This window comes from Balaenoptera borealis (assembly GCF_965194805.1).
Source record: "Balaenoptera borealis genome assembly, chromosome: 3".
Lineage (NCBI taxonomy): Eukaryota > Metazoa > Chordata > Mammalia > Artiodactyla > Balaenopteridae > Balaenoptera > Balaenoptera borealis.
Window position 1 is genome coordinate 106,118,462 of NC_138866.1, and position 16,854 is coordinate 106,135,315.

The 16,854-nt window shown below is 42.1% G+C and overlaps 1 protein-coding gene and 1 long non-coding RNA gene across 15 annotated transcripts in view; one reads left to right on the forward strand and one right to left on the reverse strand.

Annotated features, from left to right (window-relative positions):
- The window catches only part of MYZAP (myocardial zonula adherens protein), a 99,363-nt gene that overhangs the window by 44,572 nt on the left and 37,937 nt on the right, over positions 1 to 16,854 (forward strand). For 6 of the 10 annotated variants that reach the window (XM_082388141.1, XM_082388145.1, XM_082388142.1 and 3 more), the window contains exons 9-10: positions 1,179 to 1,258; positions 2,705 to 2,810. In XM_082388141.1, coding sequence (XP_082244267.1) covers positions 1,179 to 1,258; positions 2,705 to 2,810 — 186 coding nt within the window. Of the gene's footprint in view, positions 1 to 1,178; positions 1,259 to 2,346; positions 2,436 to 2,704; positions 2,811 to 7,945; positions 8,081 to 16,854 lie in introns of those variants that run through there. The other 4 variants (XR_014243419.1, XR_014243420.1, XR_014243421.1 and 1 more) reach the window with 3 other exon arrangements.
- Positions 3,774 to 16,854, reverse strand: part of LOC309626846 — a 75,395-nt gene continuing 62,314 nt past the window's right edge. For 3 of the 5 annotated variants that reach the window (XR_014243429.1, XR_014243431.1, XR_014243433.1), the window contains 4 exons: positions 7,923 to 8,107; positions 7,375 to 7,537; positions 6,583 to 6,636; positions 3,774 to 4,323 (listed from right to left, as the gene is read on the reverse strand). This is a non-coding gene — a long non-coding RNA (uncharacterized lncRNA). The remainder of the gene's footprint in view (positions 4,324 to 6,582; positions 6,637 to 7,374; positions 7,538 to 7,922; positions 8,108 to 16,854) is intronic. The other 2 variants (XR_014243430.1, XR_014243432.1) reach the window with 2 other exon arrangements.

A 16,854-nucleotide genomic window follows, 5' to 3' on the forward strand; every position in this document is an offset into this window, starting at 1 on the left:
GGGGCACCGGCTTCTCTCTAGTTGTGGCGCGTGGGCAGTAGAGCACGCGGGCTTAGTTGCCCCATGGCATGTGGGATTTTAGTTCTCCGACCAGGGATCGAACCTGCGTCCCCTGCATTGGAAGGCAGATTCTTAACCTCTGGACCACCAGGGAAGTCCCTTATATTATTTATTTTAGGTAAACTTCTAAATTTATATATATATATATATATATATATATACACACACACACACACACACACACACAGCAAAGTGTACAAATCTTAAGTGCACAGCTTGATACATGAATTGGTTTCCTATTGAAACTCTAACAGTTTACCACAGTTAGAGGCTTAAAGCATCATGGATTTATCGTTCTTAGTTCTGGAGGTCAGAAGTCCTAAAATCAAGGTGTTGGCAGGGCTGGCTTCCTTTTGGGAGCTCTAGAGGAGAATCCATTTCCTAGCCTTTGTTCCCTTCTAGAGACTGACTATATTCCTTGGCTCATGGCCCCATCCTCCAGCTTCAAAGCCAGCATTGTAGCATCTCCCAGTCTTTGTCTGTTTCTGACTCTAACCCTACTTCTTCCTTCCAATACGAGCCCAACTAGATAATCCAGGATAATCTCCCCATTTTCAAGATCATAACTTAATCACGGCTGCAAAGTTCCTTTATCCATGGAAGGCAACATATTCACAAATTTCAGAGATTAGGATGTGGACACCGTTGGGGGACTCTTATTCTGATTTTCACAATGTAGTTTTACCAGTGAACACACCCATGTACACACCATCCCAGTTAATTTATAGGATATTACAGAAGTCCAGACCCTCTTGATGATTCAGAAAATAATCCCAAGAAATTTGTAGTATCACAGGCCACTGATTTAGAGTATTGATTAACATTATTTAGAACCATAAATTTTCACAAGACATCTGAGCCTGGGCTGATGAAATGCTTTTAAAAAAATAAATCTTGAATGGCTTTATCCAGGATATTTGTCTCTGACTCATAAATACATCTATAAATACGCACCAGTAAATTTGACATTTTGAGCTTTGTTTGGACCCTGGCAAGTGGGTGTATAAAACCCATGGGTGTCACATAGACTTGAATTCACTAGTGCTGGAGTTGCTTGCTGTACATTCTCCAGCCAACTTGGGATCCATCGATTAAATATTAGTGTCTGTCTGTTTTAGGAACGCCATCAACTTCAACTCCAGCTCCTGGAGCATGAAACAGAAATGTCAACAGAAATTACCAATTCTGACAAAGAAAGGTAAGATGTAATGCCCTTTGTCTTGTAAAGGATTTAGATGGTGGACACGCTGTGTTTTTGTGGGCTCACTTGGTCCTTGCATTGTCATTCGTTTGGTCGTCACCCATTGCAGACTGATACATGCAAAACATTGGACTGGGAGCTTCCAACGTGGAGCTTCCAGCCACATCTTACAACCCAGGGCTGGTTGTTAGTGCAGTGGAACACGTCAAAGCCTGTCACAAGTGCCAGAGTTCAGTCTATAAATGTTCTCCATAACCTTGAGCTCCACAGGATGCACCTTGTTGATGAGAAAACTCAAGAGTGACTAATACCATTGCCATGGAAACTAATTTTACAATGTCTTTGTTTCCAAACATTCCTCAATGAAACCTTGCCTTGTCCTCTGGCTATGAGTGTATAAAGCCCTGCATGGGAAATGCAGGAGCAGTCCACGGCCTCTTCTGGAAACCAGAAGGCAGCGAGGCCACGCACGGCCCTCTAGTGAAGGAAAACAAGGTTGGGATGCTTTGAGCATTTGAGCAAGTTACTTAACAACCCTGAGATTCTTTGCTTCTCTGTAAAATGGGAATTCTTTTTTCAAGTGGGGAGAGTTGTAATGATGCGAAGAGTGCCCATCTCATTGGGGTATTATTGTGAGGGAACTGCTGGTGTACTGCCTGCCACACAGTATGTGCTGAAAAAATACCTGTTCTCCTTCCTCTTATGCAACTTCAGAGTTTGCAGAGTTATAGGGATCTTTCCTAGTCTTTAACATAGTGCTGAGGAGGGACCTGGCAGAGATGGGAAGTGGTAAGCAGACCACCAGACCCTTCGTCCGTGCTCCAGTCCAGTGGCCCCAAAGGACTGTAGGGTCCATCTGCTGGTTCCTTTGGTTTATTTGAACCAAGTAAAGTCTGAGGATAATTTGTGTTTTTTTTTTTTTAAAGTATGAAATGTATTATGAGGTGGTCTGCTCTGTTTTGATGGAGAGAGGGTCTTCCAGCATATTTCCCATTTTCTCAAAATAAATGATATATGGAACAATTGTAATTCCTGACTTTCCAGGACTCTGCCACTTGATTTCAGATATTTTGTTGTGTTGCTAGATTCTTCTCCTTCTCTGTTTTCCTGATCGTGGTAATTACTGGATGTTCCAATGCTGTATTAACCCAAAAAGAAAAAGCCTCTCATATCTGTAAGTGGTGCAAAAAAATTGTCTCTCAGCCCCTGGAAAGTATAGTAACTGTCCTTATACAGGGTAAAACTTGCAAGTGGGAACTTGAAAAATGGTCCTATCTTCCTTCTACAGTGGGGTGGTCGACTGGTAGTTAATAAACTAGGATACACACAAAGTAGGAAGAGTGCGTCTTGTTCTGGGCAATATTCCCTTCAAGCGGTGACTCTGGGCGCTGCTCTTGCTGCTTTGCTTGAGGATTCACTTGCGCTTTCTTCTATTTGTGTTAGGTATCAGCGGCTGGAGGAGGCGTCAGCCAGCCTCCGGGAGCGGATCCGACACCTAGATGACATGGTGCATTGCCAGCAGAAGAAAGTCAAGCAGATGGTTGAGGAGGTAAGCCCCTGTGAAAGGTCTTGGGCCCGGGATTGCTTCCTGTGGTCGGGACACTTCAGCCCTAGAGCCAGATACGACTCTCAGCTCCCTCTTCTGTGGCTCACGGTGAACTAGCTCAGGCCACTGCCATCTTGGCCCAGAGGAGAAGGTCCTCATATGTCCCCTGTGGACTGGTGATGATCCCTCTAAAAGAGGGCCGTCCCCAGATGAAAGGGTTACAGTTAAGAAAGCTGGAAGGTGCAGTTCATAAGCTCACTCACCTACACAGGACAGCAGTACCCTTTATGGGTGCCTGCAGCTCAGGGACCAAAGGGTGTGACAAGAACAGTTCACTTCGGCTCAGGTCTCTGCACCCCGGGACCTGCCTGCCTCTCCTCCTGCTCCTGCTTTTGTCCTTTCTCCACGTCTGGTGTGTCTCTGTCATTCCCTTTCCCTGTCTGTCCCTTTTTCTTCGTTTTTTTCTCTTTTCTACTATCCTTTTTCTCCTTAACTGTCTATGTAACATGAAAGCAAGTTTTAGGCTTACTGTATGCTGGACATAGTTTACTATCCTGTTTTTCTAAATGAAAAAACAGGTAAGTTGAACTTTTATATTTCTCTAAGAGGAAGAAAGTTTCTTTTAACTTGTGTCACTGTCCCTGTCTCTCTCGTGGTGATGCTCCACAGGAGAAAGTCCATGCTGTGTACAGCTCATCACACATTAGTGTATTTTTCTTGCTCGATTAAACAATCAGATGGAAATAAGAACAGTTAGTACTAACAAGGTGATAAGGATTCCCTAGGGACTAATTCTCTCACTTGCAAAGAAAAGGTTTCAATTTAATTAAACATTTGGTTGGCAGTGGAAAAACTGGAAAAAAAAATTTATATTAAGCACAACTGAAAATTTATCTGTTAATGTATTATTAAAATTCAAAGTATATCTACTTCTAATAAATAATTTACACATATGATAGACAAATAGAAGATTAAACGTATATCTTTTTTATTAATCCCTAAAATGTTGGAGCTATGAGTGGGGTTAAGGTCAGGGAATCGTGAGGATGGGGAGGGACACCGTTTTTTATTGTGTGTAGGATAAACGTACACATGAGATAAAATCTGCTCCCAAATGAGAAACCCAGTCACACACTGTGATTGGCCTGTGTGTCAGTCTCAGGGCTCAGTAGAATAAGAGAATGGGGAACAAAGGCTCAGATGAGGAAACCCCGCATGCACTTTCACAGTTCCTTGGCACTGCCAGGCAGGAGCAGTGCCAGCAACAGGGATGGGTAGGTCTTGCCGCATATCAGCACTGAGTAGATGTCAGGAGTATGTTTCCCAAGGAAAAGCATTGCTTTGTCACATTTAGCATCTCCGGAACCATGGCTGTTAGATCATAGCTTTTCTGCTTCTGAACTTCACACACATGAAGTCTGGGGCAAGGCTGTCCCTCATTTCCCCGTGGGGCTCCTTGGCTGTGGGGCACTCCATTTCTCCTGCCTTACCACCGGGTGCTGTCTGCATTGTTTCCCTGTCGAATATTAGAGAACCGGTGAACAAAACCTCATATGCGTTGGCTTCTGATTGAGTTATCATCTGTAAGGGTTTAATGATTAGTCTTTTTTTTTTTTTTTAAACATCTTTATTGAAGTATAATTGCTTTACAATGGTGTGTTAGTTTCTGCTTTATAACAAAGTGAATCAGTTATACATATACATATGTGCCCATATCTCTTCCCTCTTGCATCTCCCTCCCTCCCACCCTCCCCATCCCACCCCTCTAGGTGGTCACAAAGCACCGAGCTGATCTCCCTGTGCTATGCGGCTGCTTCCCACTAGCTATCTATTTTACATTTGGTAGTGTATATATGTCCATGACACTCTCTCACCCTGTCACATCTCACCCCTCCTCCTCCCCATATCCTCAAGTCCATTCTCTAGTAGGTCTGTGTCTTTATTCCCGTCTTGCCACTAGGTTCTTCATGGCCTTTATTTCTCCTTAGATTCCATATATATGTGTTAGCATACTGTATTTGTTTTTCTCTTTCTGACTTACTTCACTCTGTATGACAGACTCTAACTCCATCCACCTCATTACAAATACCTCCATTTCATTTCTTTTTATGGCTGGGTAATATTCCATTGTATATATGTGCCACATCTTCTTTATCCATTCATCCGATGATGGACACTTAGGTTGCTTCCATGTCCTGGCTATTGTAAATAGAGCTGCAATGAACATTTTGGTACATGACTCTTTTTGAATTATGGTTTTCTCAGGGTATATGCCCAGTAGTGGGATTGCTGGGTCACATGGCAGTTCTATTTGTAGTTTTTTAAGGAACCTCCATACTGTTCTCCATAGTGGCTGTATCAATTTACATTCCCACCAACAGTGCAAGAGTGTTCCCTTTCCTCCACACCCTCTCCAGCATTTATTGTTTCTAGATTTTTTGATGATGGCCATTCTGACCGGTGTGAGATGATACCTCATTGTAGTTTTGATTTGCATTTCTCTAATGATTAATGATGTTAAGCATTCTTTCATGTGTTTGTTGGCAATCTGTATATCTTCTTTGGAGAAATGTCTATTTAGGTCTTCTGCCCATTTTTGGATTGGGGGTCTTTTTTAAAAGACATTTTCAAGTAGTTTAGAATTCTGTTTTCTAAGTGACTTCTGGACTCTAATAGACATACCAATTTGAAAGGAGTAGGGGAATATTTATATATGAAAATAGGGAAGCATATAAAGATCACTGTCCAAGCCTTGCTTTACTACCTGTGATTTAATATCTCCCAAAGAGAGCTTCTCTAAGTGCTGATGATGCGGTCTGAAAGACCCAGCCATGGGAGTGAAATCACAGGCTGAAATTTAGGATGGCACCGTCAGAATGAGCACCACCTAGGGGCCAGCTGGGTTTCAACACTTAGATAGAGACAGAGGAAGAGAGCTTTAATTCTAAATTTAAACTAAAAACTACTTAAATCAGGTGGTAAGAATTAATGTATTTGTCCAGTACACTGTATTAACTCATACAACAAAAGGATGGTTTAAAATTTCAATTGCTATAGCCATTTATGTGAATACTTTTTTTAAAAGTTAGAAACATGGAAAAGGGACAAATGAGCACATTGAGATGTTCAGGATCAGGTTGGAAAGGAGTTGAGAACTATAGTAATCCAGGGAATGACTGAAGGACTTGGGCAAGAGATAGGCAAGGGGAGACGTGACAGGTGAATTCACATCTTAGAAAACGGTCATGGAGAAGAGGGAATATATTTTTGTTTGTGTTGCAATGCAAAGCCAGGCTGGAGCCACTGGGTGGCAAATTTCAGCTTTCTGTTCAACATAAAGGAAACATTTCTAGTATTGGCTGTCCTGGGAAGTATATTTAGCCTTTAATCACGGGTGCATTTTATGAGGAGAGAAGTCGGGATAGAAGCTCCTTATATAAAGAATTCTCTGTTGTTTACTAGGCTGTGCCTGTTGTTAGGATCTCAGCCTTTTCATTGCTTTGCATAATGAGTGAAAGCAGCAAAGACATATTAAATTGGTTCAAGTCATTTGGACCAAATTTTGAAAAATCCAGACAACTGAATTAGTCATGTGTGGCATCTTGAACTCTGACTTGAGAAGTGTCTTTCTATCTGTGAACTCCAGCCACCCAGATATTGAGACAAACTTGACCCGGAAATAGAGGCAACCTTTACGTGTCACCAATGTTAGGGACAGTTTTCCTTCCCTCACATGAAGTCTGAAAGCTTGTCCCTGTGATGGCTTCACACTCACCAGGGGTAGGAATCCAGTCCCCATCCATTGTTGCTGTCATCTGAATCACAGTGTCTGTGAATGAAGTTAGTTTATTAAAATGATGGGCTTCTTTTTTTAGCTCAAAACATCCAGGTATTATTACTGAGGTTCTTGGAATCCTTAAATGTTAAGCAGTATATTTACTTCCACCTCACTGGAGTGTAATTTCTAATAATAATAATAATGATAATGATAATAATATTAATGATATAATAATAATGACGATATATTGAATAAAAATTAACCAGTGTAGGTGTTGCAGTCCTTAGCTCAATAATGACTTTTCATTGTGTGGGACAGTATATTTCAGTAGGGATTTGTGCATGTAAGAAGGGGGCAGGATGGGCGCTTTTGAAATGAAGGATTATATATCTTATGGGGTCAAGTTCATTGAGAAAAGATACAAAGTGTCTTGCGTGAAGTGTGGGAGCACATACCCCCACTTGGCTAGATCTTTGTACCAAATTAAGTCTCCTTTTGTGGTGTTAGACAGGGATTGGTCATCTCCCTCCCATCACTAGTTCTTCTGACTGGTTCTGGATCTGACACAAAACACACACACACACACAAACACACACACAAGCCCAAATATGCCCCTGTTAGACTTTTAAGGGTTTGCCAGAAAATACAGAGGGCCTGAAAAAGATAGCATTCATGAGGAAACTCACTCATCCATCCATTTACCAGTTACCCACCGGCATTTTCTCTGTGCTGGGGCTGGGTACCCAGTGGGGAGCGGGGCAGGTGTGGTCCCGCCCTCACGGATCTTACCACCTGGTGTTAGCTGAGTTCCCGTCATCCTTGCCCTTGGGCTTCATTCTTCTGTTGACAAGCCGTGTTGGGACTAGGTCCTTTGTCTCGAATCCGGCTGAGTTCTTTAGCTTGCCGTTAAAGGAACCAGGAGATCGGGGAGGAGCACGAGGCTGGGAGGAACCTGCAGCCAGAGCAGTAAACACCTGACACATCTTCAAACATCTTCAGTCAACAGGACGTTGACACCTCTTTACGTGCTCTCCTCAACGCCCAGTCCCCCGCCAACCAAAGCAGCTTTCTGCCCAGGGGAAAATTATCTGGAGGAAAGCAATTTTAAAAATTTAAATTCTCTCCATGCCAAGAATCTTCCCTTTTAAATGGATCGGCCATTTGTTAGCCCACAATTTATTTTAAAAGTCTTGTGTGGTGTGCTGAAATGTACAATGCAAAAGTATATTTTTGCCAAATACCCTGTGTTTAGAGGATTCAGAGTGATCTCCATCACTGATAATTAGGCACATGGGGGCAGGGGAAAGGAGCTGTGGCACCAAGCCCACAACGCTAACCTGCTCAATTGAACTGTTTCCAGATCATGTCCCACGAGCTCTTCTCCAGATTTAGTCTCTGGCTCTTTGGAAGATGACAAAATGGTAGCTTGCTCTGGGTTGGAAGCAGTTCCTTTTATCGTTCGTGGTTCGAAGAACACTTGTACTCTCTCTGCTGGGAAGAGGTGGCATGTGTGTGTGATGAGCTGATGAACAAAACACTCAGGACATGACATTGAAGAGAAAATGTGGCCACATAGGGCTCTTATTTGTGGAAACGCCCACCTTCTGTAACTTCAACTTCTACAGCCTGACACTGCAGAGTCAAGAGAACTCAAAGATCCATAGAGTATTTCTAGAAACGTGGGTTCCTAGACATCAAAGAGGGAACCGTGATGAAAACAGTACTAAAAAATAATATAGGAAGTGCCAGGTGGAGGCTGGTCTTGGATGATGAAGCCTTATTTATGGAAAAGCTGCCAAGGACACCTGCCAAGGAGATGGGAAGCAGGCTCGAAGAACTCCAGTGCCCCAGGAGGAAGTGCTCCCCACCTGATCACACCCCAGAAAATACAGAATAAGCCAAGTGTCTCTGTAGTTTGATTATATTTGTATGTAGGAGGTGGCCCTGAGGATGTCCTTTCTGAATGAAGATCAACGGCACTAATCAACTTAGCACTCTTCTTGTTTAAGAAACATTTGGTTTGCTTCTATCACCATGCATAGACAGTTCAACTCACTTCATGAAAAGGAGAAGTATATCTGATGAAAAGAAAGATGGGGACTTCCCTGGTGGCGTAGTGGTTAAGAAACCGCCTGCCAATGCAGGGGACACGGGTTCGAGCCCTGGTCTGGGAAGATCCCACATGCTGTGGAGCAACTAAGCCCGTGCGCCACAACTACTGAGCCTACGCTCTAGAGCCCGCGAGCCACAACTACTGAGCCCACGCGCCTAGAGCCCGTGCTCCACAACAAGAGAAGCCACCGCAATGAGAAGCCCATGCACCGCAACGAAGAGTAGCCCCCGCTCGCTGCAACTAGAGAAAGGCCCGCGTGCACTAAAATAAATAAATAAATAAATTTAAAAAAATGTATTTGGCTGAAATACACTGAAGTGAAATATACTTCATGCATGCTTTATTTTCATAGAGGTCTTCGTGAGACAGCCACAGGCCCTGGTATCTCATCAAAACTGAACGGTGTTGCTGAGAATTGTAGTAGCAGCAGTGGTAGTAATAGTCAGTGGGTGGTTTTAGCCTACTAATAATGAAGTGAGTTCATTAAGGGGGTGGGTGTCACTTAGACGTTGGGTAGTTTTCCGCTCCATCCTCTTCTCCGTGGCAAAGTGGGCAGGTAAATGCTTTCTTGTCAGTAGTTGTGTTTGGTCTTTAATTTAGATGCTTCTGCCCAGCTGAAGCAAGTAGGCAGTGATGGGAGAGGAAGCAGAGGAATAACTTCCCACATGCGTATGAACCGTTGATGCAGTTTACCTCCACCGTGTTCTGTTTGAATGCAGATCCCCAGATTCTCTTGCTGGGTTTCCAGACTTCCCCTAGGGAGCGTTGAGTCAGATCTGAGAATCGCTAATCTAGATGTCACTCTAGTGTAGGGACCTACACTGTTTCTAGGGATACCTTTACTGCCATCATGTTTTTCAGTCTGTGGTGGAAAAGTTACTGGCATTTGTTCTAGTGGAGTAGACTCACTACCCAGCTTCAAAAATTGAAGTAATATCAGACAAGGGGATGTAATGACTTCTAGAGGAAGCGGGGCACCCACTTGGGCCTCTCTCCCAGGATTGTGTGCTCTCCCCGCTGCCCTTGGAGTTCCTTCTCTCCTTTGGGGCACAGATAGTACCCTGAGGCCCGGTAGCCTTATGTTCTGGGGCAGAGAGTGAGTGAGGTGCCGAGGCTGTCTGCAGGACCGTGAGAGTGCCTCCCAAATGCTGTGCCCTAGACGACCCACGACCCCTGCACTCCTCCTAGGCCTGATGCTGGGTCCTGGGCTAATCGGGGATCTCCTTAGATCCGGGTCCCCTGCCTGAGAGGACCTCCCTCCACCTGCTCCTCCCTGCCTTTGCCTGTGTCCCTAAATTCACCCCTTCCTGCCAGGACTGTGATATGGTATGAACTTGACTTACTGCGTCAAACATGAGTTAGGTGCTCAAACCCTGCCCCACACTCACCCCGCACCACCACCCCATCCCCATCCCCGACCCCTAACTGGATCCTAAGCCTTGGGCTCTTAGTAAGGCTGTGATTTTGTCTCAGGGCCACTCACACCCCCACCCAAAGGAGATGCTACTCAAAAGTTGAGGCCAAATTTATTTATAGTAATCGAAAATGTTACAGTTTCCAATTCTGATGTTTAACACTGTATTAGCCACTTTTTAATTTTAAAATCTCAGCTGCTTTATCTAAAGCATGAAGTTTTTAGAAGGTAATCAGAAAGCTCACATGGGTGTAAACCTTCCTTTTTGTATGCATTATAGAAGTATTGCAGGTTCATTGTGTGACATGTACTGATTAATGTATTCACGATTCAAATTGTCCTTTCAAGGGAGAAGTTCTTTTCTTTGCAAATGTCATTGAACCCACTTTCTGTTTGTTGAAATTGTTTCTAATGGGCTCTGAAATGTTTCTCAGACCTGGGTGCTCACATTCTGCCCATAGTAGTTTGTGTGCCTGTGCTCCTCATCCAAGTAACTCCCAGCTAGTGGATGTTTCTCATGTTGCAAGGTGTGCGTCATGTGTTGTAGGTGTGCATCTACACCTCCCATCCCACGTTAACCCTCTGTGGGAGGTATTATTAGCACCATTTTTTAGTACTGGAAACTGAGACTTAGGAGTCTTAAAAAATAAGTAGCTAGTGGTCTCTCCACAAGTGATGACGGTGCTAGGTCCACACCCAGATTTTTGACTCCAAAGCCAGCCTTGTTCTTTGCTTCTTATTTTTTATAATTGGAAAAAAAATTTAAATATAGAAACTTATAGAGAATGATAAAAAATAAAACCCATGTATTCTCTTCTGGAATTAACAGATGTTAACATTTTGGCGTATTTCACATTTTTTCTAAATAAAACATTACAAAGAAGTTCTCATTTTACTCCTCCCAGTTTGGATCTTTTTTCTTCTTACCCTCCACCCCATCCTGCCCTAACACCTCCTTCGGAGGCAATTTGGCCTCTTTCCAGACCATGTTTCTATGCTTTTACTACACATACATGTATTTATTGTTGGTATATAGCTTGGTTTCTGTGTTCAAAAAAGTATGTAAAATTTTATTTGTAATATATAAATAAATTTTATTGTATTTATTTTGCAACTTAGTCTTCTCCCCAATTTTGTTTTTGGAGTTGTTACAGATAGATAGGAATTATTCATTTTGATGGCCGTCTAATATTCCATTAGATGAATGTATTGTAATGTACCCTATTGATAGACATTTACCTTCTTTCCAATTTTTTATTCTTTTGCAAACAATGCCACACATGTGTCTGTGCTTATCTAGGGAATATACTCAGAGGAGGAATCGCCAGGGCCTGGGTTTGGCACAGTTTCTCCTCTGCTAGGTATTTCCCTATTGCTCTCCAAAGTGTACGTAGACTTCCACCCGTCACGTATGAGGGCAGATTTCTTCACATCCTCATCACCTCTTGGCGCTGTTGGACTGTAATTTTAGCCAGTTGTGAAATAGTATCTCTTTGTCTTAGTTTTAACTTGCATCAGCCTGGTGACTGCTCATTACAACTGGGGAGACTGAGCATAAACTTCTCACCAGTCAGGCTCCCATTCTTATGAACTGGTTGGTCATATCTTTTGTTCATTTTTCTGTTTGGTTGTTTTTCTTTTTTTCCCTGCTGATTTTTAGGAACTCTGTATACTGCCAATATTAGTCGTTTGTCAAAAAATATTTGAATGCCGTTATCTTCTCCTCGTCAGTCATTTTCGTTTGTTTGTTTATGGTGTTTTGTATAATATACACGTTTTAAATTTTGGTAGAAAGTTATCAATCTTTCTGTGCTGTGTTGTGTGTCTTGTTTGTTTGTCATAAGTTTTAGAGTTTTGTTTTTCATCTTTAGGTCTGTAATTACACCCCTCCCCCACATTCTTCCCACCGTTCTCTTCCTTACTCTGTTTTTCTCCATAGCACTTATCATCTTGTAATATATCCTACACTTATCTGTTTTATTTATGTGTTGTCTGTTTCCCTCCACTAGAATGTAAGCTCCCTGAGGGCAGTGGCTTTTGTCTGTTTTGTTCATGGCTATATCCCTAACACTTGGAATAGTCACGGGCATATAGCAGGTGCTCAATAAATATTTGTTGAACAAATAAAGAATAATCCATATGGAATTTATTTCTTGTGTATATAGTATGAATAGAGCTGTTACCCTTTTTTTCCCCCTCATGGAAAGCTGGTTTCTCTAACACCATTTATTGGATAGTCCATCCTTCCCCCACTGATTTTTTTCATTCAACCTTTATCAAGCTGGAGTTGTTTCCCTTGTGCCACTGTCTTTATATATTTCTGTTCCCCTGCCTCTGTGCTGAAGTCTGCAGGAAAGCCAGTCCTCGCACACACAAGTGGGAGTGGGGGTGATGAAGAGCTAGGTTCCACTTACGGAGAGCTTTTCTCTGATGGGTCAATCAGTAAACATTTAAGAAGCAACTTTTATGAACCAAATGTAAAAATGGACCTGAGTCCTCAAAGCCCTCAAAGGACTTTCTGGTTGACATTAAAACTCTTTATAACTCAAGACAGAATATAAGGGTTAAGCAGGACAACTGGCTGTGTGCTGGGAACACACAAGCTGGAGAACATAGTGGTTAAGTTTGTAGGCTTCAAGTAAATTAAATCTGACTTTGTATCCTGCATCTGCTCCTGACTGGGCTTTGTATCTTGAGCAACTTATTGATCTTCTCCAACATTTATTTAGTTTCCTTATCAAAAAAATGGGAATGATGATAATAGTACCTGCTTCAGGGGTTGTTGATTGACTGAAAGAATGTACACTATGGGTGTAGCTCAGTGCCTGTAAATGTTCAGTAATTCTAGTGTGTGTGGAGTCTTTAGGGAGGAGGTGTAATTTGACTGGGTCTTGCAGCATGGGTTAGGTTTTTCTAGGCAGGGATTGAGTAGGTGGAAAAGGGCGTGCCAGACAAGATACAGAATAAATAAAAAACAAAAGCATGGAAGCCAGAAAGTATAGGGTGAGTTCAGGGAGCATTATTCTAGTCTGACCGGATTGTAGGAGGGAGTAATGATGAAGAGACTGGGAATGTAGGTTGGGCCTAATTGCTGTGGATTACCAGCAACAAGCCAAGAAAATGTCCTTTATTACTAAGCTCCTAATTCCTTTATGGCTCCCCATGGCCTGATCAGATCTGAGCCTCAGAGGCATGTCTCTGGCAGGGCGTGCTTGGCGAACAGGAGAGGAGAGGGGCAGGGAGGGCAGCTAGGGGGCTCCCAGGAGAGTCCTGGTCAGTACAGGTGAGGGTCCATGTTCCAGGGCACCTGAACTTTAGGAACATTGTGTGTGTGTGTGTGTGTGTGTAATTAAAGCCTCCTTTATTTTTTTGTTTTGTTTTGTCTTAAAATTGACAAGACTAGTATAAGCATCTTAAAAAAATTTTTTTTTATTGGCATATAGTTGATTTACAAAGTTGTGTTAGTTTCAGGTATACAGCAAAATGAATCAGTTATACATATACATATATCCGCTCTTTTTTAGATTCTTTTCCCATATAGGTCATTACAGAGTATTGAGTAGAGTTCCCTGTGCTATACAGTACGTCCTTATTAGTTATCTGCTTTATATATAGTAATGTGTATATGTCAATAGGAACATTTATTTAAACTACCATTTTTTTTTAGCATTAGCTTTGTGCCAGGTGTGGAGCTGGGTGCTTCCATATATACATGCCTACCTCATAAATACTGCGGGTTGGGTTCCAGGCCACCGCAATAGAGCAAATATTGCAGTAAAGTGAATCACATGAACTTTTTGGTTTCCCAGTGCATACAGAAGTTATACTGCAGTCTGTTAAGTGTGCAATAGCATTAGGTATAAAAAGACAATGTGACACCTAATTAAAAATACTTTATTGCTGAAAAATGATCACTAATCATCATCTGAACCTTCAGTGAGTTGTAATCTTTTTGCTGGTGGAGGATTTAAAATATTGCAAGAATTACCAGAGTGTGACACAGAGATACAAAGCGAGCAAATGCTGTTGGAAAAGTGGTGCCGACAGACTGGCTCAATGCAGGGTTGCCACAGACCTTCAATTTGTGAAAAATGCGACGTGTAAAGCACCATAAAGCAAAGTGCAGTAAAATGAGTTATGCCTGTACCTCCTCTAATTGTTTAGCCTGAAACAGTTCTCTCCCTGGATATTCCTGTTCAGTGTATGGTCTTCTGTCCCTGATACTGTACCCATCCAGGGAAGCGCAGGGATAGAGAAGCTTAGAGGACCCTCTTTCCCACTTCTCCATCCCACCTTCCAATAAGGTCACAGAGGAGGAAAGAATAGCCTGAAGACTTAGGGCTCCAGCAAATCCTTTGTTAAAGAAGGTATCACCTGCCAGTATTCTTACCAGCCTTGCCTAATTTCTAGGCAGCGTTGCCGCGATAGGTTGTCGTCATAGAGAAGATAGAGGCCAACCTCTGGCCATCAGGCTGGTGTGAACGGAAGGGCCCGGGCCTTGTCATCAAAGAGAAGTGGGTTTAGATCTCAGCCCTGCCAGCATCGAGCTCTAGGGTGACCACCTGTCCTGGTTTGCCTGCGAATGAGAAGGTTCCTGACTCATGACACTAGCACCTAGAAAGTTCCGGGCAAGCTGGAACGAGCTGGTTACCTCTTTAGCCCTATCGTCTGAACCTTTCCCTCACCCCATCGGCAGACGGCAGGTGCATCCTATCTCTGGGTAGGTGGGGAGACCTAACATCATTCTGCCTGCTCCCTTATTGCACTAATGTGTGTGTTTCTTTCTCCATTTACTGCCTCACTGGGATGTTGATTCCCTGAAAGTGGAGACCAGGTCTTCCTGGCTCACTGCGGTGCTCCCGGAATCTAGCACTGGGCCCGATGCAGAGGGGATCACAGCTGACTGTTAAGGAATGAACAGACAATGAAACTCTAGGAACCCCAGTTCCGTCGTCTATGGGGATAACGACTCTTAGGGTTGTTTCTGAGAATAATGAGCTAAGCCAGCAAAAGCCCTGGTACTCGGTACACCCGTTTTTCTTCCTTCCCAGTGAATGCACATAGATTGGAACGCCAGTTTATCCATCCTTCCCTGATGTTTATATAGCCCAGTCATGTTCAGGCACCCAGGGTGCTATTTCTTCTTAAACAGAAGTTGGGTTATCTTTAAGATAGAAGTCAAACCGCATTAGATTATTTTACCTCAGAAGCCAGTTTCAACTGATCCTTTTGAATAGTATAGTTCTATTATTATATATTACTTCAAACTTAATAGAAAAAAATTGATTAAAATGTGTGCCCTGTTCATATCTGGCCTGGCTGAATGCCACAAGACACATTAATTGAAAATGAATTTCTACAAACCCAATCAAGCATCATGAAGATGAAAAATGTACCTTTTCCCCTCCGTTCCTTCATTGATTTTTCATTTTCCCCACTCAGAGCTTCATTTAGCAATTTTTCAGTTTCGTTTTGTTGTGGCCTTAATTCATTCCCTTCACTCCCCCCAAAATGAGATAATGTACCATTTTCCTTGTCCTTTTTAAACTGTTCTTTCATGCTGCATTAGTGCAGGGCAGATCCTGATCTTGTCATATATCCCCGTGCTTTATTATTTTTTAGGAAAAGAGGGTAACCTTATTTTTAAAATTCTTACCATGGTGGTTTTTATCAAAGGGAATGCACTTTAAAAATACATAACTTTGAAATTACAGTGTTACAACACTTCTAAAATGAATTAAGGGAAACTGCAGCAAAAATAAAAAACCTTTTCAGAGGAAGAGTATTAGATATCAATTATTCTCATTTTTCAGGGTGAGGTATTTGGGGATCAAACACGAGTCCTGTTTTGTTGAGGGAAATGGAGAAAGCTATTTGCCAGATCACAAGAGGTTGAATTGAAAACAAGGCTGGGTCAGGACAAGAGAGAGCAAAGGGAGGTGACTAAAACCCCAGGTGAGTTCTAGAAGGTTCTTGCCTGTCTTGTGCCAACTGTGCCCCAGTCTGTTCGCCAAGTCCCTGTATCTCTAGGGGTTTTGATAACAATAATGGGGATCTTCAAGCTATTTTCCTGTCAAATTTTCAAATAATCGAACAGCATACTTTTCCCATGAAAAATTGAGAAGGGCTCACATTCAAGTATCCTTTTGCTTTACTTTGACCTAGAATTCAGAACCCTGGTTATCTCATTTTGATTAGAAGCTTTGATTGGCAATTAGCCATCTTTGGTACGTTTTCAATGGGAAAATGAATTATTTCTTTATCAATGCAGTTTAAAGTAGAAAGTGTTTTTAAATGAGGGCCCATTAGAAGGAGTAACAAAGTGGGGTGTTGGTGATAGAGGTTTGGAAACCTTATTAATGTGTCGAGTTTCATGACAGGCACGTATACACACACCCTGATTTTGAATAAAAGTACCTGTGCACTTTAATTGGTATTCTTAAAATTAGAATGAAAACAAAATAAAACAGATTTCAAAGAAAACGAACAATAATATCATAAACTTAGACAGTTTGGATTTAAAAAATTGAATTCCCTTTTTTACAAGATTTTAAACAATTTAATTCAATGTGATCATCAGTTTTAACATATCTTCTAATATCATGCCATTTCATTGTGTCTCCTGTTTTACATAAGGCATTTTCAGATACATGTGTATCATCATTTGCCAGCTGGTAAGAGAAAACACCCCAAAGCACAATTTCTTAAAAAAAACCCATATCAAGTGCTATCTAGTATTTAA